The sequence below is a fragment of the Lonchura striata genome, chromosome 9 (assembly GCF_046129695.1).
Source record: "Lonchura striata isolate bLonStr1 chromosome 9, bLonStr1.mat, whole genome shotgun sequence".
Taxonomy (NCBI): Eukaryota; Metazoa; Chordata; class Aves; order Passeriformes; family Estrildidae; genus Lonchura; species Lonchura striata.
In genome coordinates, this window is record NC_134611.1 from 26,379,433 (window position 1) to 26,407,240 (window position 27,808).

Sequence of the window (27,808 nt, forward strand, 5' to 3'; positions counted from 1 at the left end):
CCGCTGCTCCGCGCCTGCCCGGCCATGGCCGCGGGCTCTGCCGCCGCAGCGGCGCGGGGGGACCGCAACCTCGGCCGGCGGCGCTGGGCCCTGCGCGGCGGTGAGGAGGACGCGGATGAGGACCCCGCCGTGCTGGTTCTGAGCTACTTTTCCCGGCCGCCCTTCCTCAGTTTCGGCCGCCTGCGTGTGGGCGCCTCCCGCACGCGTCTGCTGGCCATCGACAACCCCAATGAGGATGATGCCGACGTGGTCATCGACCGCTTCCCGGCCGCTGCCAGGGGCTTCAGCATCGAGCACCGCCGCTTCTTTGTGGAGGTACGGGGAGACGCGGCAGGGCACGGGCAGGAGCTCGGGAGGAGCTGCCCGGGACAGCCCCAGCCGTGCGGGGCGTGGGGCGGCCGCGGCCCCGGAGCTGCGGCCCCGCCGAGGCCGGAGCGTGTGGGGCCGTGCGGCAGCCGGGGGCGGCGGGGCCGGGACCTCGGGCCGGGGCCGGGGCCGGGACCTCGGGCGGGGCCGGGACCTCGGGCGGGGCCGGGCCCTCGGGCCGGGGCCGGGACCTCGGGCGGGGCCGGGACCTCGGGCCGGGGCCGGGACCTCGGGCCGGGCCGGCCGCGGTGCAAAGGCGCGCAGCCTGCTTCAACAGAGGCGTTTGCGGTGAGGATAAAAACAAAATGAAAGCAGCTGCTCTTTGCGAGTGCTGCTCTAAAGACAGAGACCTGTCAACAAGTTTCAGGGCGTACGTTGAGGAAAAAAGCTGAGGGAAGGGGATGCCGGTTTGCTGTTCTGCACGTTCATTAGCTGGTACAACAGAGTGCAAGGCATGCTTAAAATAGGATTAAACATTTACGATGCCTAAAGGAAAGTACACTGTGGCTAGTCCAATCGGTGCCAGTTTTTAAAAGAACCATTTAGACGAACATATAGCTACAATTATCTAGACTGTCTAGAGTGTTTGTGAGAGAGGAAGAAACACTCTGGACATCTCTTGCAACAATGGGCTTATAAAACCAAGGTGACACCTCATTGCAGAGTACTTGAATGATATGCTCCTTTAGAAATTAATGATTAGAAACCTTCATGACTTCCTTGATAATTTGCAGTGTCTTACTTTTTGTTGAAGGACTTGTATGTCAAATTTGGCTAAAAATATTTACAGTTATATTTAGGGTTCGCTAATGTCCTAAGTTAATCAACCTCTGATTATTTGTCCTGCCATAATTCTCTCAGAATTTCTCTGGAGGACTTATTTGGTTAATACATGCAAAAAATTATGTCATTTCCTCTTCTCACCTTTACACAAATCTTCTCCTTCTACTATGTGTTATATGTATTCCTTCTTGTTTTCCACTGTAGTTTGATTCAGAGGTATATGACCTTTCAGTAAGACAACATTTTTGATAGAGGTTGCATAGTTTGATTCAGAGGTATATGACCTATCAGTAAGACGACAATTTTGATAGGAGTTGCTTAAATTTACATGCCAAAGAGGGAAAACTCATTTAAACATTTTAAAATTTGATATAATTTCATGTTGTCATAATATATGTTCTATATGCTGCTCATTGTTTACTTGATTACTTGATTTTAAATTACCAAAGTGTACATAAATGCTAAATATTAAGTTTTTTTTTCCAATAGGCAGGACAAAGAATATTTGTTTCTGTCACGTGGACACCATTAGAAGAAGGAAAAATCAGAGAACTAGTGTCTTTTGTTGTTAACGATGTTGTAAAACATCAAGCTGTGCTCCTTGGTGCTGCTGAGCAGCCCCCGAAGAAAAGGGTGAGTGTGTGTTTATTGTACCTTAATTCTGTTACTTTGGCATCTCTGATGCAAATATTGGTTTTAGTACTAGAAAATTCAGTGACAGAGGACTATAAAGTGATAAATGATGCTGTGGAAATGCCCATTGTCCTCAACTCTTTTTAGCTGGGTCGGAAAGTAGGTACTGATAAACTACAGCTTAAAGAATAAAACTGAAACATGACCAAATAAATGTTTTCAAACCTGCAAATAAGGTATTGTGAATTTTTGATCAGGAGTTCTTTTTATAGTCTTTTTAAACTTTGAATGGGTAAGCTAGTAATGTTTACTTTTACATGTAGAATTTAGAAACTGAGCACACTAACTTTTATGTATGGCTCTTTTTCAGAAGAGTCTTTGGGATGCATTAAAAAAGAAGAACTCTTCAGCAACATCTGCAGTAAAAGTTAAGAAGAGTACTTCAGAAATTGAAAATGTTAATAAAACATTTCAGGTTTCTCAGAAGGTGGATAGACTTAGAAGTCCCCTTCAGTCATGTGAGAATCAGAACACAGTGCAGAATAGTACATCGCAAGGAAATGACCCTCTTGCTGGTTCAGAGAATCAGCTACCTCCATCTCCCATTGCATCAGTGCCCAAGGAACACGGCAGTACTGTTCACACGCCGCTTGCCCTGAGAAGGTCTACTGCATTTGCAGACATTGCTGCCTCTGGAAATAAGGAGTTGTTGCCTGAGGCAGACATCTGTACCATCAATAAATGTGTTACTGACCACAGTCAATTGCAACCTGAAAGTGCTTCCAGTTTTGCTGGATTAGCACAATTGCCAATTTCAACTGATGGAGGGGTTCTTAATTTTACACTCTCACCAGTTTCCACTCTAGAACACTCAGCCTCTGCACCTGTTTTAAGTACAAGGAGAATTTTAAGTCCAGATGCTTTTGTAAATGACAATTATCAAGTGGATATAGATGTAATAGAAAAGCCTTTTCCAATTCTGTCACCTGATCAGTTTGTGAAGGACAGTTTGTCAGATAAGCCATCAAAGACTCCTAAGCCTGAGGCAGCATTAATATCGTCCACCACACAGACTTATGTTGTTAAGAGATTTCAACCCTCAAAATGGAAAAAAGATGGAGGTGTAGAGACAGAAACACATGTTCACATAGAACGTAATTTAAATGAAGTCTCTGAGCTGCATAAAGTAAAATCACAGGCATTTGATTGTGATAAACCCAAGGAACATCACTGCAGTTATCCTTCTGCAGAGGTACTTCAGACTGACAATCCCTCTCAGAAAGAATGCACAAAAAAGCGTCCAATTCTTTCTGCCACTGTCATAAAAAGTAAGCGTGGTGCTGCTGAAGAAACAAGAACAGAAACCCACCAGCCAAAATCTAAAAAATGCCTTAATAAAGCAATTGCAGGATGTGCTAAGGTGGTGCCTGGACATATGGAAGCAGAAACATCTAAACACCTGCCAGTTACAGCTCCCTTTTCATCTGAAAATAAGTGTCACAATGACAAGGTAAATTCATCTCCTACTGGATCAACTTCTACCTGTCGTAAGAGGAAAAGTGAAACATGTGTAGGAAATAGAGTTACAGCTCCAGTGCATGTGGAAGAGGTGAAAAGAAAGAGAGCTCTTACCTCTAGCACAGACAATCAAACACGCACGACCAGAGGACCATCGGCCTTCAAACCCATGAGTGGAGAGAGAGTGGGGCAGAGAAAGAAAGCTGGTGAGCAGCGTTTCCTTCTTTTACCATTTTCTCAAAGATCCTTTGATTAGGAAATGTATAAAGCAAACTGAAATGTCCAGCAACAGTCGGCAATATTTCATATCTCTGATATGAGGGCTTTTGCAATTTGTTAGGTATCTGTGTTTTAAGAAACTCAAAACTAGGTTACAGTTTTGGTTATATAATTGACTTCAAATTTACTTTATTCATGTGTAAATTTGTTAGTGACAATAATAGGTAAAATATCTAAAAGCTCTTGAGCAGAGACCTTGTTACATAAATTGAATTTTCTGGAAACTGACTGCACAAGATTTTGTCACGTGTACATTTACCATTGTGAATGTGCCTTCCTTGCCGTTGTCACATATTTTCAAAAGTAGTATCATGAAGGTTGGAAAAGAGTGCTTGGAACATTGAGTCCAACCATTAACTTGGCACCACAATGTTCACCACTAAACTATAACTCTAGGTGCCACATCCATGCACCTTTTCAACACTTGTAGGGATGGTTACTCCACCACTTTCCCGGGCAGCTTAACCACCCTTTCAGTAAAGAAGTTCCTCTTTTTCATTCTGCTTGCTTTTTACTGTCTGAGATAAGTCAGCCTTTTGTAGTTCTCTCTGCCTTATTGGTTGCCAGTACTTTGTGGCTTGAAGATCAGAAAATGCTGGTACTTGCATTTCAGTATATTTGGAGTTTTCTAACTGTTCCAACCCCAAATATGTTCTGGAATGTGAAGGGAATGAAGGTCTGGAACTTAAATATATATTTAATTTGCAAAATTTACCAGGAAAAATGAATTGTGACTTTCAGATCAAAATAGCACATCCTGCTTTCTTCAGTTAAATGATCTGTTCTGTGATCTGGATTTGATTTGGAGCTTTCAGTAATGCACTTCAATGTCAGGCTTTTTAAGATGGTTTGCATAAAAACAGGGTGCTGAAAGTATCGCTATGCAGAGGAAAAAGTGTGTTATCTACCAGTTTTTTCTAATAATCCATTAGGATAAAGCTAGATGGGCTGGACAAGGGCAGAGTAGAGGGGAACAATCTCCTCCCTTGACCTCTGGCCACCCCTCTTTTGACACAGGCCAGGATTCAGTTTGCCTTCTGTGCTGTGAGTGCACACTCTTGGCTCATATCCAGCATCTCATCCACCAGAACCCCTAATTCCTCCTCTGCAGGGCTGCTCTCTCTGGGTTCTTCTCACAATCTGTGTCACCTGTACAGCTCAGCTTCAGGTCACCTGCAGACATGCCAAGGGTGTGCTGGACAGTCCCAAGACAGATCCCTGAGGGACACTGCTCATCACCAGCCTCCATGTGGGCATACAGCCATGGACCCTCAGGCTGAAATTCCTTATCCACATCTCTCTAGTGTGGAGATGAGGATGCCATGTGGGTCTGTGTGGGGGGCTTTACAGAGCTCTAGGTAGATGACATCAATCAGTTTCCCTTGTTGACTGTGTCAACCACTGCACTACAGAGGGCCACCAGACAGGTCAGGGGCCATTTGCCCTTAGTAAAGCCATGCTCCATTCACTGTCTTGAACCACCTGCTTGTCATATGTGCTCTAACAGAACTTCCATGAGGATCTGTTCCATGATATTCCCAGGCACAGACATGGGGCTTGGCAGTCTGTAGTTTCCTGCATTCACACACCTTCCTTCCTCCCCTTTTTAAATCATCAATATCTTTTGAATGATTCATGGAGGTTACTCTAGTTCTGTACTTTAAAAGTGACTAATACGTTAACTTTCACTGATATATTTGCTGTTGATAATTGTGTGTTAATGCTTGTAGGTTCTTCACTTCAGAAGACATCTAAAGCTGCCAAGAGAATTAGTAAACCTGTCCCTGGATTGGCACAGTCACACCTGACATTTGTGAAACCACTGAGAACAGGTAGGTAGACTGCTGGTGTTTGGTAGAACACTGAACAGTATATCACAATTGTACTGCTGGTGTCAGGTAAGACCTAACTGGTTAGAGCTGAGAGGAAACAGAAGATAGTACCTGAAATGAATCAATACTTAGTAGAATGATATATGCAAACTTTTGTGATCTGTTTTGATTACTTATAAGAAAATTTGTTGCAGTACATGGTCAGCTAAAACTAAATGGTACTTTTTTCCAGACCTGTAAGTGTAAAATCTCTATTACAATTCTGCTCCCAGCTTAGTGATGGCTATCGGTTAAATGCCTCTTCCAGATCTGATAACATTTTAAAGCAGTAACAGAATATCTCAGAAGAGAAAATTTCTTCCCAACAAGATAAAAATTTTGCAGTTAAGAATACTAAGTTAATCTAATCAGAAAAATGCATCTATAAAATGGTTCTTCCTGAATGTAATGCAGTTCAATTAAGTTTACTCCATTGCTTCTAGGGTTCTAGATATCTTGTCTTAGTTCTAGGGCTGTAACTACTTAAGCCATGTTTTGTGGCTGAAATTTATTTAACAGCCCCTGATCCACAAGTCACTGAAGATTTTAGCAACCTACTTTTTTCGGCTATAGTGCTAAATGGAGTGTCAAACATTAATGCTTTCCAGAATGAAATGCATATATATTATCAACATTTCAAGAACTGCAAAGACTTAAGCTTTTTGTTGTTTTGCCTTTTTTTTTTTTTTTCCTAAGTCATCCCTAGGCACCCGATGCCTTTTGCTGCTAAAAACATGTTTTATGATGAACGCTGGAAGGAGAAGCAGCAACGAGGTTTCACGTGGTGGTTAAATTTTGTACTTACCCCTGATGACTTCAATGTAAAAACAAATACCTCACAAGGTAAGAGATCAATAATTTTGTCTTCTAATTTTCTTAAGATTTGTGTTACATACTTTATTAACTCTAACAAGTAGTAGTACTCATTTAACACACATTTAACAATATGTTGTCATATTTTCCTCCTTCTGATAAGTGTGGATGGCTCATTAGCTCATGGCAAGCACACCACACCCCTGCATGGGGAGGGTGCTCTGCACCAAGAATGTGCTGTAATTTGTGGCTGTGGCACTCCTCAGTGGGTGGTGAGTGGGGAATCCCCACCTGCTGGAAAATATAGCTGGCACTTTACTAAAAGGATAACCTACTTTTTGCACTATCTTTAGCTTCACTTGAAAAAACTGAAGATAGAACCATTAATCTTAAAACTGAATTCCTAGCACTGCTCACTTATGAAATAAGTGTTCTTATATTTAATAGTTGACTAGTATTCTTGTACTTGACAACATATGTGTAGTGCAACAGCTGACAAGCTTCTGAAGGATCAGGATAAAAATAAAAAAAGTCAGTTTAAAGAAGGGAAAAAATAAATGAAGTGTGCAAAGCTACCTTTATTTGAGATGTAAATGCTTGCTCTTTGTGCATGTTTAAACAGTAAATGCAGCTGCCCTTATCTTGGGGGAAGAGAACCATCACAAAAGGAGCCTTCCTAAGGCACCCACGAAAGATGAGGCATCTCTAAAAGCGTACACAGCTCGCCGTAAGCTGAACAGGCTGCGGCGCCAGGCCTGCCGCCTGTTCACCTCTGAAAGCATGGTCAGAGCCATCCAGAAACTCGAGGTAGAGATCGAAACCAGGCGCCTGCTGGTCCGCAGGGACAGGCACCTCTGGAAAGACATAGGTAAGAGGACTGAGACCTGGAATCCTCTCCTCTTGTAAGTAGGAGCAGGGTTACTCACGCACTGAGTTTGCTTAATCTGAAACTGGTTAATAGAAATGTTTGCATTAATTTGAAATGTTTGCTGGATATAATATTAGAAAATGCTTTCTTGCAGGAGAAAGGCAGAAAATCCTTAATTGGCTTTTATCTTACAACCCTTTATGGCTGCGTATAGGGCTAGAGGTAAGTTCACTGTGTATAGTCTATAATCTAAGTTTAAAGCACACTTAGCAATTTTTTTAGTAGAGGTTGTTTTGTGTTTCTTTGCATTTTCTGTCATACTAATTCAGGTATGTTCAATTCAGTTATAGCATGATGCATATGTTTTAAATTGTTACAATGTACTTGCTTTAAAATAGTGATTATCTTATTAAGAAGTAAAATATTTAATCGAGGATAGTGGAAGTTAATTCCATGGCAAATAACACAAAAGTGTTTCCCTATCAATTTCACTTTACTAAACTGGAGAAGAATGTGGTGGCCTTAAAGAAACTCCTGATTGATTTCTCAGACATAGATATGTGTTTTTAAATGAGATTAAATCTTCTAAAATTTCCTTTGACTTTACCTTTTAGGGACTGACTTGAAAACTGTTTGGTATTCAGACATAAATTTCCATTCATTATTTTAGAGATAAATTATAACAATAATGTATATTCACAAAATCACATAGTATTTAAGGCAACTTTTAACACTTGCTTCTGCTTTTTTCCCCTTCTTTCATATTAGACTATTTATGGAGAACTGATAGCTTTGGAGAGTAATAGTGATGTTATGGGTTTAGCAATATTTATCCTTAATCGCTTGCTGTGGAACCCTGACATTGCCACTGAATACAGACATCCCCTCGTGCCCCACCTTTACCGGGAAGGTAACAACTAGTTCCAAAAAACTTATTTGTAGCACTTAATTTTTAAACTATCACTTATTGAGTTCTATCATTTCAGGTCATGAAGAAGCTTTGTCAAAGTTCACACTGAAAAAATTGCTGCTGCTGGTTTGCTTTCTGGATTGTGCCAAACAGTCCAGAATGATTGACCATGACCCCTGCCTCTTTTGTAAGGATGCAGAGTTCAAGGTGAGAGCTGGGATTTGATGTCTTCCTCCATTGTTGTCCTAAGACTCAGTGTATAATTTTTATTGTTTTTAATCTGACAAAAGTTAAAGCTATGTGACTTGCTAAAAATAATTTTTAAAGAATATGTAATTTTAAGAATTATACAAGGAAATATGAAACGTGATTTGGGAGGTACAAGGGATGAAAATTGTATTCTGATTGACAAATATTATAGAGTTAAGAGTTTTTTGGTTTTTTTTTTTTTTCTAACTTTAGGCTAGCAAAGACCTTTTGCTTGCATTTTCCCGGGACTTCCTGAGTGGTGAAGGTGACCTTTCCCGCCATCTGGGGTTCTTAGGACTCCCTGTCAGTCATGTTCAAACTCCACTCGATGAATTTGATTTTGCTGTAACAAACCTGGCTGTGGACTTACAATGTGGCATTCGTCTTGTGTGCGTTGATACAGAATTCTATTGGAGTATTTATTTTCTTTTATATAATATTTCGTGAGCACATTGGAGGCATTAAATCATGCATTTATTTTGTTAGGAGAACAGTGGAGCTTCTTACCAAAAACTGGAATCTTTCAAAACAACTGAGAGTTCCTGCAATAAGTCGGCTACAGAAGATGCATAATGTGGAAATTGTTCTCAATGTCCTTAAAGAGCGAGGGGTGCACTTGAAAGATGAAACTGGTAAGGCCTAGAAATCAGGGTTATTTTAATTGCAGCAGATAACTACAGCACACTTTAATCCCTTGTTTTATTTGATAGGTGCTTCAATTGACTCCAGAGATATTGTGGATAGACACAGAGAACGAACATTAGCACTGCTGTGGAAAATTGTCTTTGCTTTCCAGGTACTGTTCAATTGCTAGTTACAAAGGAATAATGAAAACACCACTCTTTGAGAAATATTTGATGCCTATGAAAGCTTCTACTAATCAAATTTTAGACTGAAATGATTTGCTTTGTAGATTCAAAGCTCCATGTAAACTTTACTAAACTGCCTGTTGTTCCCTACAATACAGCTTGGATAATGTTTTAACTGTGCTTTTTCTTACACATTCATCCAAGTTTTTGGAAAAAACAGAGTTTATGCCATATAGTAGCAGAATTGATACTTAAAAGTGAAATAATGTTGATCTCAAACTGCAGGTAGACTCTTAGTAACTGAAAAGGACGTTTTGAGGTTACACTGATAGACAATTATAGAGCAATCTCTGAGGCTCTGCTACTTTTTCTTACTTTTATCTGAAACAGTTGATGAAACATCCTTGAAATAAGAATGAAGATTTCTTAGGCATGGACATTTCAAAAGTTAGTAGAGGAAGTCAAAATAGTTTTTTTAATAAAATAGTTTTCTAAATAAAATAGTAAAAGACTGTTTTAAGAGTAAATTTGAGTCAGAGGGTATTTTAAAAACAAGTGTCCAACTGACAAATTCAGTTGGAAGGAACACAATATATGAAAAGCAAAATAAGATAAAAGTTGATATGGAATTTCAGCACTAAGTAGTCCGGAATGTAAGTGCAATTAAGTATATATAAAGCAAGAATATTAAAAACTTCTGCCACAGAACTATCACTAAGATAGGACAATATAATAAAAATAAAATGTAATTATTTTCTTTCTTGAATACTGCTGCACTATTAAGTAGTTAATTTCCTTCAGTTAGTTCTTCTGATGCATGTGTCACAGTTGCATTACTTTTGATTAGAGGAGTAACTTGAGTGAGTAGTGGCTTTATCCAAGCCCTGTGGATATGCTGCTTGTTCTCCAACCAGCTCAAGTCCTTTGGAATCCCTTAAAGGAGGAGGATTGGTACATGGGCTAAGTGGAACTGCAGGCAGGACTCTGAAATTGTTTCCTCTGAGAGCACATTGAAATTACACAGGGATTACACCTGCTTCTCCCAACATTGGTTAATAAACTAATTAGTTTATAAACTATGGTTTATAAACTAACCATTAGTTAATAAACTAATGCAGTAACTCTTTTACACAGAACAGTGGGAAGGGTAGATTTATGGTTTTTTATCCACCATCTATGCTGCCAAGTCCAGATTTATACACTACTGATTGTGCAGCAGATGCTGCTAAGAAGTGAGTGTAGGTTCTCTTTAAAATGCCATGTCTAATGCTCTGTATCCAGCAGCTGTAATGCAGGACATGTCAGACTGTTGACACGTTCATTTTTTGTTTTTCTTCCTAACAGGTGGATGTTTCTCTGAATGTGGAACATTTAAAAGAAGAAATTGAGTTTTTGAAGAACACACACAGGACAAAAGCACTATTGGGTGCTAGCAAGACTTATCCAAATTATTTTAGAATACAGGAAGACAGTAGTAGCATCTCATCTCAAACCTACAGTGAAAATGTGAAGCTGCTGATGGCATGGGTTAATGCTGTTTGTAGATTTTACAATATCAAGGTAAATAATTTTGTGTACATTTCCACAAGTATACCCTGTGCTGTTGTAATTCTTTACAGAGCAGAGTTCTTCAAACCGTCAAATATGCAGTAGAAGTCAATGGTAATTATTTGTAATTTTCTGGACTTTGTTTAATCTGATTTGATATAACCATTGTTCTGTGAGTTTAGCTGCACCTCTCTTTTTAAACAAGTCTGGGCAAAAAATTTCCCCTTCCAATTAGTCTTGTGCATAAAAATGCTTTTTAAAAGTTGAACAGTTTTTGCTGGAATGGGAATTGTTTGTGGACTTTTACTGAGCCTTCATTTTAAAAGTATTTGTGCATAGAATTTCCAGTGTTTATAAAAACTCTGAACACTAAACTAATTTTTGGGATAAGGTCAGTTCATCTCCTCAGAGATGTTTTTTCAGAAGGGATATGTTTGCTTATTCCAGGAAGGGAAACCCTGGTCAGAGACCTGACTCTGGTCAGAATACAGTAGCAGCTGCTACTTTCTGAAGACTAAAACAGCTCTTAGGACTGATGCAAATTCAGAACTTATTTCTGTGTTGAAAACCTAGTGTAAAAGTATTTATAGGAGTTTATTTGGGATTCTGCTGTAGAAAGCTTGCTTTCATAAATGTTTCCCTTGTAGATTCACTGTATAATGAGTCACAACTCCTTTGTTTCTGGGCTCTCACAACTGTATGTCACTGTACAGTAAATGTTCAAAGGAAGCACTAGATGCTTAAATTTTTTTGTTAAAAAATAATATGCACTTGGTCACATTTAAAGGTACAAGAGAAGAATTCTATATCCAGTTTATACCAATTGACTAGTACAAAAATTCGAGGAATTTTTATTTTATTTAATAGGTGGAAAACTTCACAGTGTGTTTCTCAGATGGCAGAGTATTATGTCATTTGATTCATCACTATCACCCCTGTTACATGCCTTTGGAAGCTGTGTGCCAGCGAACAACTCAAACAGTAGAATGTTCCAGAACTGTTACAGTGGGACTAAACTCTTCCTCCTCATCTGAGTCTGACACTTCTCTAAATGTTGTGGAAGAAACATTTGATCAAAGTGAGTTATTTGATGTACAGAAGTTCATGTTAAATCTATTTCTTTGCAAAATTTGATTTGACTAATGTTTTTTCTTTACAAAGCTGAAACTCCTTCAGTCCTATACAAGGAACTCCTGGACAATGAAAAGCAAAACTTCCAGCTGATCAATGCTGCAGTTTCTGACCTAGGCGGGATACCAGCAATGATTCATCATGCAGACATGTCAAATACAATTCCTGATGAGAAGGTAAAATACCTTTAGAGTTGTGTTTTGCCCTCATGTGAATGTGTTCTGCTCTTTTGTAGAGCCCTTACCCTGCTATGTTTTGTGTTTCTGTAGGTTGTTATCACCTATCTCTCATTTCTGTGTTCACGGCTTCTTGACCTTCGCCAAGAAACTCGAGCTGCACGATTAATTCAGGCTGCTTGGAGGAAGTACAGGATGAAAAGGGAACTGAAACTCTCTCAGGTAGTCTTTGCTTGTGCAATATTCCTAGCTTCTACATTAAGAAAAAAAGAGAATGTAAAGTCAATGGAAAATACAGATTTGTTGGACTAATATTGGCATTTAAGCTAATGAGTGCCATTTCTATCATCAAAATATGTGGCCTTGGTGGTGTAATCTACTAAACTCCTCTTTTCTTTTAGACTTCTGAAGTTATTACAGGTGTTTAGAGACTACTGTTCTTTTTTGTGTGTCATTCCTTAAACTCTTCTCCCAATATTTCAAATATAAAATAGTCACACTGCTTCCTAAAAACTAAAGGAGTAGTTAATTCCTATTAATGTCTGTAAGATGAGAGGAGTAATTAAACTTCTGCATGGATTTACTATTTTTGTTAAGGAGCTAAGGTTCACCAGTCTTTTGAATTGAATTTCATGAGTTCTGATGTTCTGTATCTTGATTTTCTGGTAGTTATACCAGATTTAGTGAAGGTTTTAAAAACTATGACACCTTAAGGTTGATTAATGCCACCACTGTGTCTTGCTGGGTTACATATTGATGTTGGAACAGTGTTCAAGTGAAATATTCTGAGAATCTGTGGTGTAGAAAGGGATAGAGGCTATATTTAGGCTTTTTCATCTCCAGTTTCTTTACTGCATAAAATCTACACAACCTTAATGATGATGACAAAACACTCCCTTTACAACTCTTTTGAAATAACTAATAGTACAGATGCTGGTGGAGGAGAGGGAATCAAAACCAAAATCCTTTAAGTATTTGCAGGCATTATTTTTATTAATTAATCTTATGTGTGCATATGTAGTATAATTTTATGAAATTCATGTAGATAGTTATTCAAATGAAAGATTTGAGTGAAAATTCCATAGCTAATGTTCAGTGGAAATTTATTCTTTGTAGGAAAGGGACAGAGCTGCTCGGATAATTCAAAAATCTGCAATGAACTTCTTGGCTCGTCGACGCATCCTGAGGAAAGAGGAGGCAGCCATTTTCATCCAGAAGCACTGGAGAGGATACCTGGCCAGGATGACTCTCTTCAATCTGAAAAGGGCAAAACTGGAGGAAGCCAGAAATAAATCTGCCACAGTCATTCAGGTAATACAATCTAAAGCAAGGAAATACCTTGAAACCTCTTAAAATAGAGCCTTGCTAAGGTCCATTTTTGCTGCTTGCAGCAATTAATGCTTTCATGAAATGTAATTTTTTAAAATTATTTTCCCCCCTTTGCTTTTGAGAGGTTTAGTGAGTTTTTCCCTCCAGAGAGGAATGGTAATGTGCTATTAAATTAACAATTATTCCTTCTTGGTGACTATTTTGGAGTACCATAAGCACTAAAACACAGGATGTTAAACACTTATATAAGGACTGATGAGATTGTTTAGATTTTCTTCTTTGCAGCTGCTGAGCATTACTTAAAGAAGCTTTAAAAAATTTTAAAATTATTCTCCTAGTATTATGTCACCTGCAGTGGGCGCATTCAGAGTGGCAGACATGGCAATGGTAGTTTGGGCAGTTAATTCAGTTTCTAATGATGCTTTCACCACCACTTACCCAAATGTAAATATTTCACTCCTAAGACTTTTCAGAATCATTTTTAAAGAATCACTGATTTATCAGATAGTGTAAAAGGGAATCTGCTGTTGCCCGGGCAAATGGAAGCTTTTCCCATAATTGAAAATGCTGAAAAACCATTTAGCTTTTGCTTTTTTTCTTTTTTTTAAATAGATTTCTGGAATTTACTTCCTAGGGATTAAGAGCCAGAGATGAGCTCGGTTGGTTAGAGCATGGCACCAATATGTCAGGGTTTGATCCTGGTATGGGCCATTCAGTCAAGTCTAGGACTCAATCCTTGTGGGTCCCTTCCTGTCACAGTTGAGATGGATGTGACTCGACACACAGAAGTTCCCATGGCAATAGTAAATTTTACTGAGTATGGTTCCCTTTTATATGGCTTTCAAAAACCCACGTGGTTGGTCCTAATTGACTGAATTTGGTAACACCCAGCTCACTGGCCAATGACTGCCTGCATCTGTGCTCACTGGGGATTGGCTGGCATCTCTTGTTTGAATTTTAATCTCCTGGTTCCCAGTGCCTTTTCCTAGGGATGCTTAATACTTTTCCCTAACAGCATAGACTGGTCCAGTTCTAATAAGGGTTATCTATGACTGTGAGGCCTCCAGGGCAGCTGTTAGCTGTCACACCTTCCAACTCAGAATACTCTGTGGTTCTGATAAGTATAGGAATAAGAAATCTTAACTAGTCTGAAGATGACAGTCCTCATTCATGCTTAACTCAACATACTATGAAGAAAATACTAAGTTTTTTTTCTTTTTTTTTTTATCTGCAGGCTTATTGGAGGAGATACTCTGCAAGGAGAAGATACTTACAGCTAAGACACTGTATTATTTTTGTACAAGCGAGGATAAGGATGGTGAAGTCTGTTGCTGCATATAAACAAATTGTTGGGGCTACAGTTACAATTCAGAGACATCTGCGTGCAACTAAGTTGGCAAAAATAAATCGACAAAGATACCAAATCCTAAAGTCTTCAGCACTTACTATTCAGTCTGCATTCAGAAGATGGAGAAAATACAAAATTCAGCAGAAAATTAAAGCAGCTTTGGTGATTCAGAGTTATTTCCGAAAATGGCGATCTTCAAAACTGGCTAAGAGAAAGAGGGCTGCCCTTGTCATACAGTCTTGGTACAGGATGCACAGGGACCTGAAGCAGTATCTACATGTTAAGCAAAGTGTTATCAAGATTCAGGCTTGGTACAGGGGTCAGCTGGCCAGACATGTTTACCAGGAGAACAGGGCAAAAATAGTGACAATTCAGCAGTATTACAGAGCTTATAAACTGGCCAAAGGTGAGAGAGAGTCTTATTTGCAAAAGCGTGCAGCAGTGATAGTTCTCCAAGCTGCTTTTAGGGGCATGAAGGCACGAGAGCTGTACAGACAAGCAAAAGCAGCTTGTGTTATTCAATCACTGTGGAGAATGAAACGAGAGAAACAAAGATTCCTGCAGTTAAAAAAATCTGTTACTATGTTGCAGTCACATGTGAGAAGATACCAACAAGTGAAAAGATACAAAGAGATTAAAAATGCTGCTTCTGTAATTCAGACCCGGTATAGGGCACACGTGGCAGCTAAAAAAGCAGGTGCTGCTTTCCAGAGGGTGCGCCTGGCTGCCATTGTTCTCCAGTCTGCCTACAGAGGGATGCAAGCCAGGAGACAGGCTTGTATCCTGAGATCTGTGATCAAAATTCAGTCCAGTTTCCGTGCTTATGTTGCCCGGAAGAGATTTAAAAACTTGAGAGATGCCACAGTGAAGATTCAAGCTCTTGCAAAGATGAGGCAAGTCCGTAAGCATTACTGTGCACTGAGGGAAGCAGTGCTTTATGTCCAGAGAAGGTATCGTTCTCGGAGATGTGCTCTTCAGTTTAAAGAGGATTATAGGAAATTGAAGAGAGGTTGCATAAGAATTCAGGCTCTAGTTCGAGGCTATCTTGTGAGGAAACAAATACAGAGGTGGAGGGAGGCTGCAATATTACTTCAGGCCTGCTACAGAATGAAAAGGGACCGGCAACGCTACTTAAGCATCTATAGTGCTGCCACTGTCATTCAACAACATTATCGTGCCTGCAAAAAGACCCAGTGTCACAGGCAGGAGTTCTTGCAAGTTAGAAAAGCAGCTGTGTGCTTACAGGCAGCCTACAGGGGCTATAAAACACGCAAAAAGCTCAAACTTGAATGCAGAGCTGCTATTAAAATTCAGACTGCCTTTAGAGCTCACGCTGCACGAGTGAAACACAAGGCAATGGTTCAGGCCTCCATTGTAATTCAGAGGTGGTACAGAAATTGTAAGGGTGGTAAGAGACAAAGACTGAACTTCTTGATGACAAGAGCAGCAGTGCTTTCTTTACAAGCAGCTTTTCGTGGCTGGAGGGTACGAAAGCAGATTCAAAGACAGCACGTTGCTGCTACTAAGATACAGTCTACCTTCAGAAAATTCATGGCTGTGAAGAAATTCAGGCTTGTGAAGCATGCTGTGCTAACCATCCAAAGGCATTACAGAGCCACGGTTCTAGGCCAGAGACAACGGCAAGAATACATTCATCTGCGAAATGCTGCAGTGTGTCTTCAGGCACTATGGAGGGGGAAAGTTGTGAGAAGAACCATTCAGAAGAAACATCATCTTGCAACAATTATTCAGTCCTATTACAGAATGCACATAAATCAACTAAAATACAAGAAACTAAGACAAGCCACTATGGTGATTCAGAAATACTATAGAGCCTACTGTATGAAAAAAACCCAACGTTTAATTTATCTACAAACCAAGGCAGCTGTGTTAGTCTTGCAGTCTGCTTACCGTGGGATGACTGTGAGGAGACAACTGAACAAACTAAACAAAGCTGCAACAACTATACAAGCTGCCTTCAAATCTTACTTGGTCAAGAAGGAATATGGAAGACTTAGATCTGCAGCTATAGCCATTCAAAGGCGTTACCGTGCAATTACTCATGCTAAATGTCAAAGGCAGAGGTATTTGTCTTTAAAAAGAGTCACAGTCCAAGTGCAGGCAATCTACAGAGGTGTAAGAGTGAGACGGCAAGTTCGGTGTATGCACCAAGCAGCTGTTTGCATCCAAGCCATGTTTAAGATGTATTGCATGAGCATCAAGTATCAGTCAATGAGAATGGCAGCAATAAGAATTCAAAGGCAATACAGAGCAATTTGTTTAGGTCAAGTACAACGCAAAAAGTACTTGGAACTAAAGAAGTCTGTTGTTATCCTCCAAGCTGCTTACAGAGGAATGAAAGTCCGACAAGACCTAAAAACTATGCACCAGTCAGCAGCAATAATCCAGTCCTATTATCGGATGCACAAACAACAGAGGAATTTCAGAAAGTTGTTGCTTGCAACGAGGCAGATTCAGCAGTGGTTCCGTGCTTGTAAGGAAAGAGATGCACAAGTTCACAAATACATGATTGTGAAAAATGCTGTACTGCACATCCAGGCTGCATTCCGTGGAATGAAAACAAGAAGACTTCTCAGAACCATGAATGTATCAGCTGCGATTATTCAAAGAAGGTTTAGAACTTTCCTTGAAAGAAAATGTTTTCTTTCCATTAAGTCAGCTGCTATTGTAGTTCAGAGAAAATACAGAGCAACAAAAATAGCAAATAGTCAGCGTCAAAAATATCTCTCTCTCCTTAATGCTGCTGTTATCATACAGTCTGCTTATAGAGGATTTGTGGTAAGGAAAAAAATGCAGCAAATGCATCAAGCTGCTACAGTTATTCAAGCAATGTTAAGAATGCATAAAATTTACACTTCTTATCAAGCACTCAGGCTTGCTTCAGTAATCATACAGCAACGTTATCGAGCTTACAGGGAAGGGAAGCGTGAGAGAGAAAAGTACTTAAAACTGTGCAATTCTGTTTTAGTTCTTCAAGCTGCCTACAGAGGAATGAAAATAAGATGCTTCCTGAAGAGACAACGTGAGGCAGCGCTTACAATACAGAGAAACTACCGAATGTATAGGCAGTACTGTCATTATAGGAAAGTTCAGTGGGCAGCCCAGCTAATACAGAGGAGGTACAGAGCCCACAGGCTCAGGAAAATTGCTGTAGAGCATTACACTTCATTGAAGAAAGCAGCAACTTGTATACAGAGGGCTTTTCGAGACATGCAAGTGAGAAAACAACAGCAAGAAATGCACCATGCTGCAACTGTGGTTCAGAAAAACTTTAAAGCCTTCAGAGAACGTCAGAGATATCTCTCTCTTAAAGCAGCTACTCTTGTTTTTCAGAGAAGGTACCGAGCTTTGGCTCTGGCAAGGCAGCATGCTTTGGAATATCACTCTCTCCGCAGAGCAGCTATTCACATCCAGGCTGTGTACAGAGGTGTCAGGGTGAGAAGGAGTCTCAAGCACATGCATTCAGCTGCCAGTACAATACAGGCATCCTACAGAATGCTCAGGGATAGAAGGGCTTATCAGAATATGAGAATTGCAGCTATGCTTATACAGAACTACTACCGATGCTATTTGAAAGGAAAGAACCAACGCAAGAAGTATCTGACAATGAGAAATTCTGTTCTTGTTATCCAAGCAGCATACAGGGGCATGAGGGCACGTCAGGAACTGAAACTCCTGCATGTTTCAGCACTTGTAATACAGTCCAGCTATCGCATGTATGTACAACGTAGGTGTTACAAACAGCTGTGCTGGGCTGCCACGGTCACACAGCAGAGGTTCAGAGCCAAAATGGCAAGAGAAGCTGCCACGAGAAATTATGCAGAAATAAGAAAGGCTGTCATTTGCCTTCAAGCTGCTTTTCGTGCTAGGAAAGCCAGGCAGTTGTATAAAGCCAATGTTGCTGCACGGCACATTCAGTCATTCCTAAGAATGTGCATGGAGAGGAGACGCTTTCTTAGGCAGAAATCAGCAGCAATAATGATCCAGTCCGTGTTCCGATGCTGGAGAGCCCGGACGTGCTATGTACTGCTCCGGAGCTCAGCAGTTGCTGTTCAGAGCTGGTACAGGGGGTGTCTCAGGGCTCGTGCACAGAGGGCACAGTACTTGGCTCAAAGACAAGCCATAGTAGTTATTCAGTCTGCCTTCCGAGCTATGAAAGCAAGAAAAACAGCAAGGCAGCTAAGAGCTGCAAGAAAGATTCAGTCTTTTCTTCAGATGGCTCTGCAGCGTAGAAGATACATCCAACTCAGAGCAGCAACTGTTACATTGCAATCCTATTACTTAATGCATAAATGTAAGTCACAGTATATGAGCTATAGAAGAGCAGCAGTTGTCCTGCAGCGGCACTACCGATCCCACCTGATTGTGAAGCAGCAGAGAATGGCTTACTTACAAACCCGGAGGAACGTTGTCCTTGTGCAGGCCACAGTCAGAGGATACATCGAAAGGAAGAGGTTTCACAAAATGAAAGCAAGCACAATTAAAATTCAGGTACTTCTGAATGAATAGTACTGGGATTTGCGTGTTTTGTTTTTCATTTAGAGGTGTTTTAAAGATCTACTGGTTTTGCAAACCACAGTTTAAAACTAAATAGAATTAGTTTCGCAGTTCAGTGAAATAGAACTGTTTCACTTCTACAATTCTTCACAGTAGAAGTGTACTACAGGGCAGATATATAAAGCTTACTACCACAGTACACACAAATAAGGTTCTTTAAGACAACTGAATTTCACCTCTAAATATTGGTGGCTTAATTAATGTTTTCTTTGATGAGAATATGAATGAAAGCTCTCTTCATGAGAAGGGCACGGGTAGCAGGTATAAAGTGATATAAATGGCAAAACCCAAAATTGCTACATTCCTAAGGACTCATATTTAGGAAGGTGTGAGTAAATCAACCATATTAGTATTCCTAGGTTTACTAATTGACCCTAGACTAATCAAAGTGTCTAACTGACCTTTTAAAGAGGAAAGTAAGGAGGAAAATTCCCCCAAATCAAGGAAGAAAGGGAAATAATATCTCATAATAATTTGTGTCCCTGAGAAGCCTGATCTAAGGGGTATCCCTGCCCATGTTGGGTGGTTTGGAACTAGGCTATCGTAAAGGTCCCTTCCAATCCAAACTATTCTAGGATTCTATGTGAATGTCTTAGGTTGGTTTTACTCTATTGTTGGAGACCACACGTTCTACTTAACTAATAGAAATCAGATGTGCTTTCCTCACCTCCATGTTTTGGGGGGATTGGTATCTGCTTAGTTATTTTCTGAATGTTTAACTTATACATCCTGAACAATAGGAGGATGGTTACTTTCCTTAAAAGGTAGAAAAAAATAATTACTTTTGACATTGGAAATATGTTTATTTAATTGTTGCTTTTATAGCAAGCCAGTGAGTACAGCTGTACATAGAAAAATGCAAACATTCCCAGCTGATATGATGCAAGTGGTGAAATATTCAAAGTTTGTCTTTTTCTTTGAAGGCCTCTTTCCGTGGGTTTCTTGAGAGACAGAAATATCTTCTGTGCAAATTTTCTGCTGTGTTAATACAGCAGCACTACAGAGCCCATCGGATGCGAAATATTGATCAACACAGATTTCATCAAATGAAAAAAGCTGCTATCACAATTCAGGTAATCATAAAAGTGGGGTTTTTTGAGTGTTTGTTTGGGTTTTTTAATCTTTTGCATTTATTTCTTCACAATAGAGTTATTTTTGCAGACTAATGGTAAAGAGCAGCATTTGTGGTATTTCCCTGAATCTGTTCCACTTGCTTTTGAAAACATCTTCTAGTTGTGAGAACTTAACTATTTGTACTATTTTAGATGTAGAAATCCCAAAAATTGTTCCTGTTGATGTGATATTTTTAATTGTGTTCATTCCATTAACAGTTCTGATTTTTTTCTTTATTTTTATTTCTCTTAATAGGCAGCATACAGAGGTTATAAAGCCAGGCAGTGGGTTAACAAAATGAGAGCAGCACGAGCCATCCAAGTCTGGTTCCCAGGTCACAAGGCATGGAAAGAATACCCCCTGTCTGTGCTCAGAGCTACCCTTGTCATCCAGAGTCACCTCAGAGCCAAACAGCTTCGGACACGGTAATGCCCAATCTGAGATGCATCATTCCACTTTGTAAAGCTTTTGCTATGTAATTCTTTAGTGCTGCACTGCACTCTTTAGAACTCTTCAGGTTCTCAGCCTCTGCCCCTGCAGCATCCTTGTAATGTGTGTGAGTATAACCCTATTGGTGCAGGTGGGGTTGCTCTTTTGCACAAGATTTTCATTACATTTAATCACTTTCCTGGAATGGAAACTCCTTCACAAGTTTAAATTATGTGTATTGGGGCTCTAGAAAGAGTAGGCCTTGATCTTTTTTTCACTTCTCTCTTTTGCAAGAAAAATGTCCTGGATATTGTTAAAATTCCAGCATACAACTTGTAGGTTGAAAAACTATTTAATTTTAATCCACAATGCAATACTTAAACTGGTTTATGTTTATTTTGCTATGAGGTCAGCCTCGTAGCTCATCTCCTTCTGAACTGTCCCATGCCAGTAGCAGTTGGGGATGCTGTTCAGGGATACAAGGTCCTCCCTCAGCATCCCTGCTTTTTAAACATCCCTGCCTATTCCTGTTATTAACCTTTTATGGACCTGTTGTATGTCAATCTGTCCAATGCCTTTCAAACTGCTGTGTTCCTCCCCAGCCTCCTTTGGCAGTAAGTTAGGAAAATACCTCCTATGGGAAAGCAGAAAGTGTCTTCTGTTTAAACCACTCCTTCTGCCAGTGTTGCTGGCTATCCCATTTTCTGATGTTCCAAGATCTGTTTGAGAACAGCTGTGCTTTCCCAATATCTATCTTAATGATTTTATAAACCATCACTGTTTTCTTACTTAAAAATGCATTTCTATTTTAGGTTTTTGAAAATGAAGTCCTGTGCCCTTACCATTCAAAGAGCCTGGAGAGCGACCTGCACTGCACGAAGGCTTCGGCAGCAGTTTCTGGCAACCAGGAGTGCTGCAGTCAAGATTCAGTTGGCATACAGGCAGTACAGGGCCAGGAGGCTTCTAAGAGAGGTATGTTTTGCACTCTGATGTGGCATGGTTGCATGAAAAGTTTTCAATGTATTTGATTTTTGTCATCAATGTGCAGAAGCATAGAAAGGGTGGAACCTGAGTGAAGATTGTTCAAATAAAAGGTGTTTCATCTCCAAAATATGAAATAGCCTTTTTTGCTTTAAGCAAAAAATTTGATTTTGAATAGTTCCAATTGTTGAATTATCCCTGTATATAGAGATACCAAAATAAAATGCCAAAGTTTCTGCTGGCTGTATTGCTTGCAAAAGATTAAGCCCATATTTTGACCCCATTTAGGTAAATGAAAAGACCTTCCAAACTGTGAAAGTGCATTTTATATAAACTGCTACTGTATGAGTTTACTTGCACTTCTCATTCCATTTTTGTTCTTATGATGGGAAAAAACCCCTAGAACTAAAAATAAACATATACTAATCCTGACACGAATGAACAAATTTTAATTATCAATGCATTCTTTGGTATCTTTTTCAGAAGCACCAGGCTGCATGTCTGATCCAGAGTGCATATAGAGGTTTCAAGACAAGAAGGAAATATGTTCAACAAAAAGCTGCTGCTGTAATTATCCAAAAACATCTGCGGGCTTGGCAGGAAGGCAGGCTTCAATTTGTGAAATACAACAAGACTAGAAGAGCTGTCATTAAACTGCAAGCATTTATCCGGGGTTATTTAGTCAGGAAAAAGGTTGGTATAATTCAAACTTTGCTTTGGATGTAAAGTATCTCTAGACCTGTTTTACCATTAATTCTGACTGGCAAAGAGAGGAAATCTTCATTTATTGGTGTTGCAATTAAGTTCTTTTTTGCTGCTTTGGGTATTGGTTGGGGCCAGAATAGATCAAACTCAGTTTGAGCCTTTTCTTACAATTCTTTAGAACTAAAATAGATTTTCACTGTTGGGTGTTGTTTTAGCTTCTGAGATCTTTGTGGCTTACCTATAATTGATAATTCTGCACACATAGGCTTGCCATTTATTGATGATGTTTCTTACAATCACTTCTCTGTGTTACCATTTAGAGACCTAGTACTGCAGAGTGGTGGCTTACTTTAGTTCTGATTTTCATTATCTAATGTTATATTGCTGTGGACTATGTTCTTTGTGTGAACATCCAGCTACCTCAGAGTATGAAAATTAATGATGTTCCCCATTTTGTTTTCCTTCTACAGATTTCAGAACAGAAACAAAAGAAAAGACTTCTTTATTTTGCAGCAGCTGCATATCATCATATCTCTGCAATTAAAATTCAAAGGGCCTACAGAATTCATCTCACCTTAAAACTTGCTCAAACCCAGATCTCATCTGTTCTTATAATACAGGTTGGTCTGATTAAGGCTGAATGATTTGTGTAATAGTCTAACTGGTTTTCTATGAGCTAAGCTGTAGCACTAAGACAATGTAGTTCCTTCACATGTGAAAATAAAGCTAAATTATGGAGACTTATTAAATAAGTGATTTATTAAATAATACTGCTTATACACAGCTAAGCAAGCTCTGGAGGCTTAAGCATTTTAAAGCTGAGAATGGATAGGAAAGTTTATTTCCTTCAGACTGTCAAGCTTGCTAAAGAAATCTGAGTGCTGTCTTAGCCTATTTCTTTATGTCCTACTGGAGGTAGAAAAGATCAGACACAACAACCTGTAGGGTTTGTGAAATGTAGAGCATCTCCTTACATGAATAATCCCTTGAGATACTGTGATTTATTTGGTTGGATGCTTCTGATCTAGCAGTGGTATCAGAGCCAGTGTAGGTTGCAGGATTTTAATAAAACCAGGTTTTACTTATCTAAGAACAAAATCACAATCAGGTCTGTATTGCAGCACTACCAAAATTTTTAAATTATTTGCAGGTCTCCGAAGTGAACATTAGCTTAGTTCCAGTATGGGAAATCAGCACTAGATAAATGGAGAGCCTGAAATGGGAGCTCTGAAATAGGTGTTCTCTGGTCAAGGATGTCATGGCAAACTTTGCCCTACTACATCTCCATATATAAAAATCTGTTCTTTTTCCCTATAAGTTAGTTTTTTCCTTTAGGGCAAGAGAGGATGGATGGAAAAGTATTTTTTTGCTCTGATTTGGCACACAGTACCCTGTGTCCCTTCTTTGTTTACAGAAGGGAAGAAACAGAGCTGGGAAATGAGGAAAGTGGCATGGTGGTTCTTAAAAGCCAGCCAAGAGAGAACTCCTAGGTCATAGTAAGCTGGACACAAGTATAAACTGGGAGAGTTACATACTTTATCTTTCGGTCAGCCCTGAAGACTGGTCAGACAGTCGGTCTGAATGATCATTGTAGGTCCCTTCTAATTGAAAACTGTTCTATATATCCCCTTGTCTACCTTTCTCTCCTCAGAATGCTTCCCTAGTGTGTCAAGGGACATATAGGCTGCATATTAGGAAAAAGGTTTTTAGAGAAAGGGTGATAAAGTTCTGGAATGGTCTGCCCAGGGAGGTGGTGGAGTCACCATCCCTAGATGGTTTAAAAAAAGACTGGATGTGGCACTGGGTGGCAGCATTTAGTTGAGGTGTTGGGGAATGGGTTGGACTCAATGATCTTTAAGGTCTCTTCCAACCCAGTTATTCTGTGACTTCTGTGAGAATTCCTATTAAGATTTCATTCTGCAGTCTTGTATTTCAGCTACCCAAGCCCTATCAGAGTCCTGGAGGTTATTTATGACTGGCGATGTTTATAGTACCTGTATTTATCAAAGCTAGTGTTAAAACACTCACTTTTTATCAGTGCTCAATTAGGGTGGGAAAAGGGAACATAGGGGAAGAGTTTTAAATAAACAGAAGGGTGCTTTCATTTTAAACAGAGCTGGTTCAGAGCAAAAATACAACGGAGGCGATTTTTACGAGATTACCAGAGAGTCGTTGTGTTGCAACGCGCACTGCGAGGTTGGCTGAACCGCAGGAGCGAGGCGGCCGCCGTGATCCAGAGAAACGCGCGCGCGTTCCTCGCCCGCAGGCGCAGGAGGAGGCTGGCAGTGGGAATAATTAAATTCCAGGTAAATGCCTCTTGTAAGAAAATAACAGGTTTGGGTTTGTTTATTTTTATTAGCTGGTTTTTTCTCATGGGTTTTTGGGGAGAGGAAAGACCTTTGCCTTGGTTGATGACTTTATCACTGAAATTGCAAGCCAAGTCAGCTTTGGTTTAGCCACGAAAGCTGAAGGCAAACAGATCATGAAGGAATACCAAGCAGAATAATGGTGGAGATGACTTAGTGGGAGTGTATGTGGACTGAATATGGATTTTTTTGCCTTTTGTCTTTGAAAGTCCAGTATTTGAAGATAAACACCGAGTGTTAATGACTTAAAATTGAATAGCTAAGGTCACTCAGTACTTTGTCAGACTTGTGTAAAACTGATTAGGAGTGGTGATGGAAGTTCAGCTGTCTTGTCTCTCCTTTACAACTTTTTCTCTTTGTGGAATTCCTTTTCTGTAGGCTTTGTGGAGGGGATATTCTTGGAGAAAGATGACTGACACAGCAAAAACCAGAGCTTTAAGACGCAGTTTAGAAAAGGCCAATGAAAAGAGCAGGGAAGAAAACAAGCTAGGTAACAGAACTTCAATTGCAATTGACCATCTCCTGAAATACAAACATCTCTCCTACATTCTTGCAGCACTAAAGCATCTTGGTAAGTATTTTGTTTTATTATAACTGATGGATTTTCAGAATGATAAAAACTGGATTTTTTTTCAGCTGATGAGAGTTCATAATGATATTTAGGCGTTCTGCATGGCTATAAAATGTGAGCGTTAGAGGGTATAATAGAGGGTTTTCCAGACTAAAATTAGATTATTGATTTAAGAAGAATATTTAAATGGTAACGTAGAGAAAGGAAATCCTGTATGATTGCTCTAATTTTTCTGTCAGTCCTGGTAGTGCTATACTTAACATAAGTTTATTATCATGTTTACTATCAGTATATGTTCTCGTGGATAATTTTGTCTTAATTTTTAGTCCAGCATATTAAAACTATTGCTTTAAAAACACTTAAATCAGTAATTGCAGTTTTTACTTTGCACTTTTACTTAAAAACAGAGAAAATCCTAGTTTGTAATTATTTTGCTCGAACTTCAGAGTTTTCTCTATCTGTATTTCTTTAATTATTTTAGAGGTGGCTACCAGGCTGTCCCCACTGTGTTGTGAAAATATGGCCCAGAGCAGAGCAATCTTCAGTATTTTCCTTCTGATTCGAAGCTGCAACCGGAGTGTTCCATGCATGGATGTGATCAGATACTCAGTTCAGGTTCTACTCAATGTTTCAAAGGTAACTTTAATATTTTCTTTTGCAGGTTTATAAGCAGTGTAGGCTACTTAATTATAGTACTTGTTTATCCACAAAATTTCTTCATAAATCCAGAGCAACAAAGTAGTAGTTTTGAATAAAAAGAGATTCTGCTTTTCACTGTGGTTCTGAAACCAATTATTGATTTACTTTGTAATAGTTATATAAGGTTTTTGGGGAAAAAATTATTTCATGGCCTTTAGGCATTGCAAGGTATCACAAATATTTTTAAAATTTCTCTGAAATTATTCTGATTTATTTCTTTATTATAAATATGGAATCAGATTCTATGGGTCTCTAAACAAGGGAGGAAGCACAAAAGGCACCTTTTTATAATCTGTTACAATTGTGTAAATACAGAAGTGATTTGTATTGCTTGGATACCAGTTCAGCTACAAATTTATTCTAAGGGAGAATATGGGCTTTGCTTTTTCCTCTAACCTCTAAATAGCAACCTGTAAACTATAGATACTTTAAAGATCTGTCTATAGAAGCTCTCTTGTCTCTTTCCTGTTTAACAGTATGAAAGAACTACTCAAGCAGTTTATGAAGCTGAAAATTCCATAGATACTTTACTAGACCTACTGCAAATGTACAGGGGCAAAGCTGGGGACAAAGTTTCAGAGAAAGGAGGAAGCATTTTCACAAAGACCTGTTGTTTACTGGCCATCCTTTCAAAGGACTCTAAAAGAGCTTTGGTAAGACCTAAATGTTGAAGGATTAATGGCTTAATTTAATATACTTTAATTGCATGTTTTGGTGATGTTTGTAATTTTTTTTGTCTCCCATGCCTGTTACGGCTGTAATATTAATTTCAATGAAATTCTGTTTTAAAAAACCCCTGCATTTCCAAGATGGTGAACACAGTCATATTTTCTTGATTTAAGCTGCGTTTGAACTTGCAGTATTGACTGTGTGCTGTTCTCACCTTTCCTCAGGAAATCCGAGGCATGCCAAGAACAGTTTCTTGCATCCAGAGCCTCTATAAGCTCACAGCTCGGAAACACAGGATGGATGCAGAGAGAACACTCGTGAAAGAGAAAACAAACACTGCCTTAGGTGGGAGCTCCTCTGTTCCAGTAACTCCTCTAAGAATAAAAACAGTTTCAAGGTAAGTGCTTAAAAATTAGTCTTCTATTTCTGCTCTGACATTGAAATATTTTAATGCAAGCCACTAATCTTTTCACAGGATTAAACCAGACTGGGTCTTGAGGAAAGACAACATGCAAGAAATCATGGATCCTCTGCAAGCAATTTTGATGGTGATGGACACACTTGGTATTGCCTGCTACTGAAATGTAAATAATGTATAGGAAGATGTATTTGTACAGTATATATGGATAAATGATTTATAAATGCATAAATGATTTATAAAAACCCGTAAGTGTTAAACTACTGTTTGAAATGTTTTTTTCAGATTGACATTAACATTTTGGTAACTTTTTGTATTGCATACTGTTTTGAAACTGTATTTTGTACTACTACCAAAAGCAATTGTACAATAAAATCAGTTAACTGGATTTCACTGGAAATTTCACTAGTGCAGTAATATATTGCTGTCCCACTGCTGTGAATATTACACACAGCATGGGATTTTTCACTCTGATTAGATATTGTAGAATTCCATTTAAAGCAGTTGTTTGTGGGGGACAGTAATGTCTGATCTAGAGGTGTAGACAGGGAGGCTTGGGCTGTGGATTTCAAAATGGCTGGTTTTGGGGAGCTTGAGTATAGTAATGTCATGAGGGATCATGTATGGTAGCAATAAAATAAAATATAA

General features: G+C 39.3%; 1 protein-coding gene across 1 annotated transcript; it reads left to right on the forward strand.

The window, feature by feature from the left end:
• Positions 1-24: 24 nt before the first annotated feature.
• On the forward strand, positions 25-27,324 carry ASPM (assembly factor for spindle microtubules). The gene is made up of 29 exons (XM_031505598.2): positions 25-315; positions 1,639-1,782; positions 2,153-3,506; positions 5,310-5,411; positions 6,147-6,293; positions 6,886-7,131; positions 7,286-7,353; positions 7,900-8,041; positions 8,118-8,248; positions 8,504-8,679; positions 8,777-8,922; positions 9,001-9,086; positions 10,444-10,659; positions 11,515-11,725; positions 11,809-11,954; positions 12,048-12,176; positions 13,071-13,265; positions 14,518-19,143; positions 20,133-20,282; positions 20,578-20,747; positions 21,564-21,723; positions 22,216-22,425; positions 22,908-23,057; positions 24,552-24,743; positions 25,182-25,374; positions 25,856-26,010; positions 26,550-26,726; positions 26,967-27,139; positions 27,218-27,324. The coding sequence occupies exons 1-29, from the start codon at positions 25-27 to the stop codon at positions 27,321-27,323; spliced, it is 10,392 nt and encodes a 3,463-aa protein (XP_031361458.1). The 3' UTR covers position 27,324.
• The last annotated feature ends 484 nt before the right edge of the window (positions 27,325-27,808 follow it).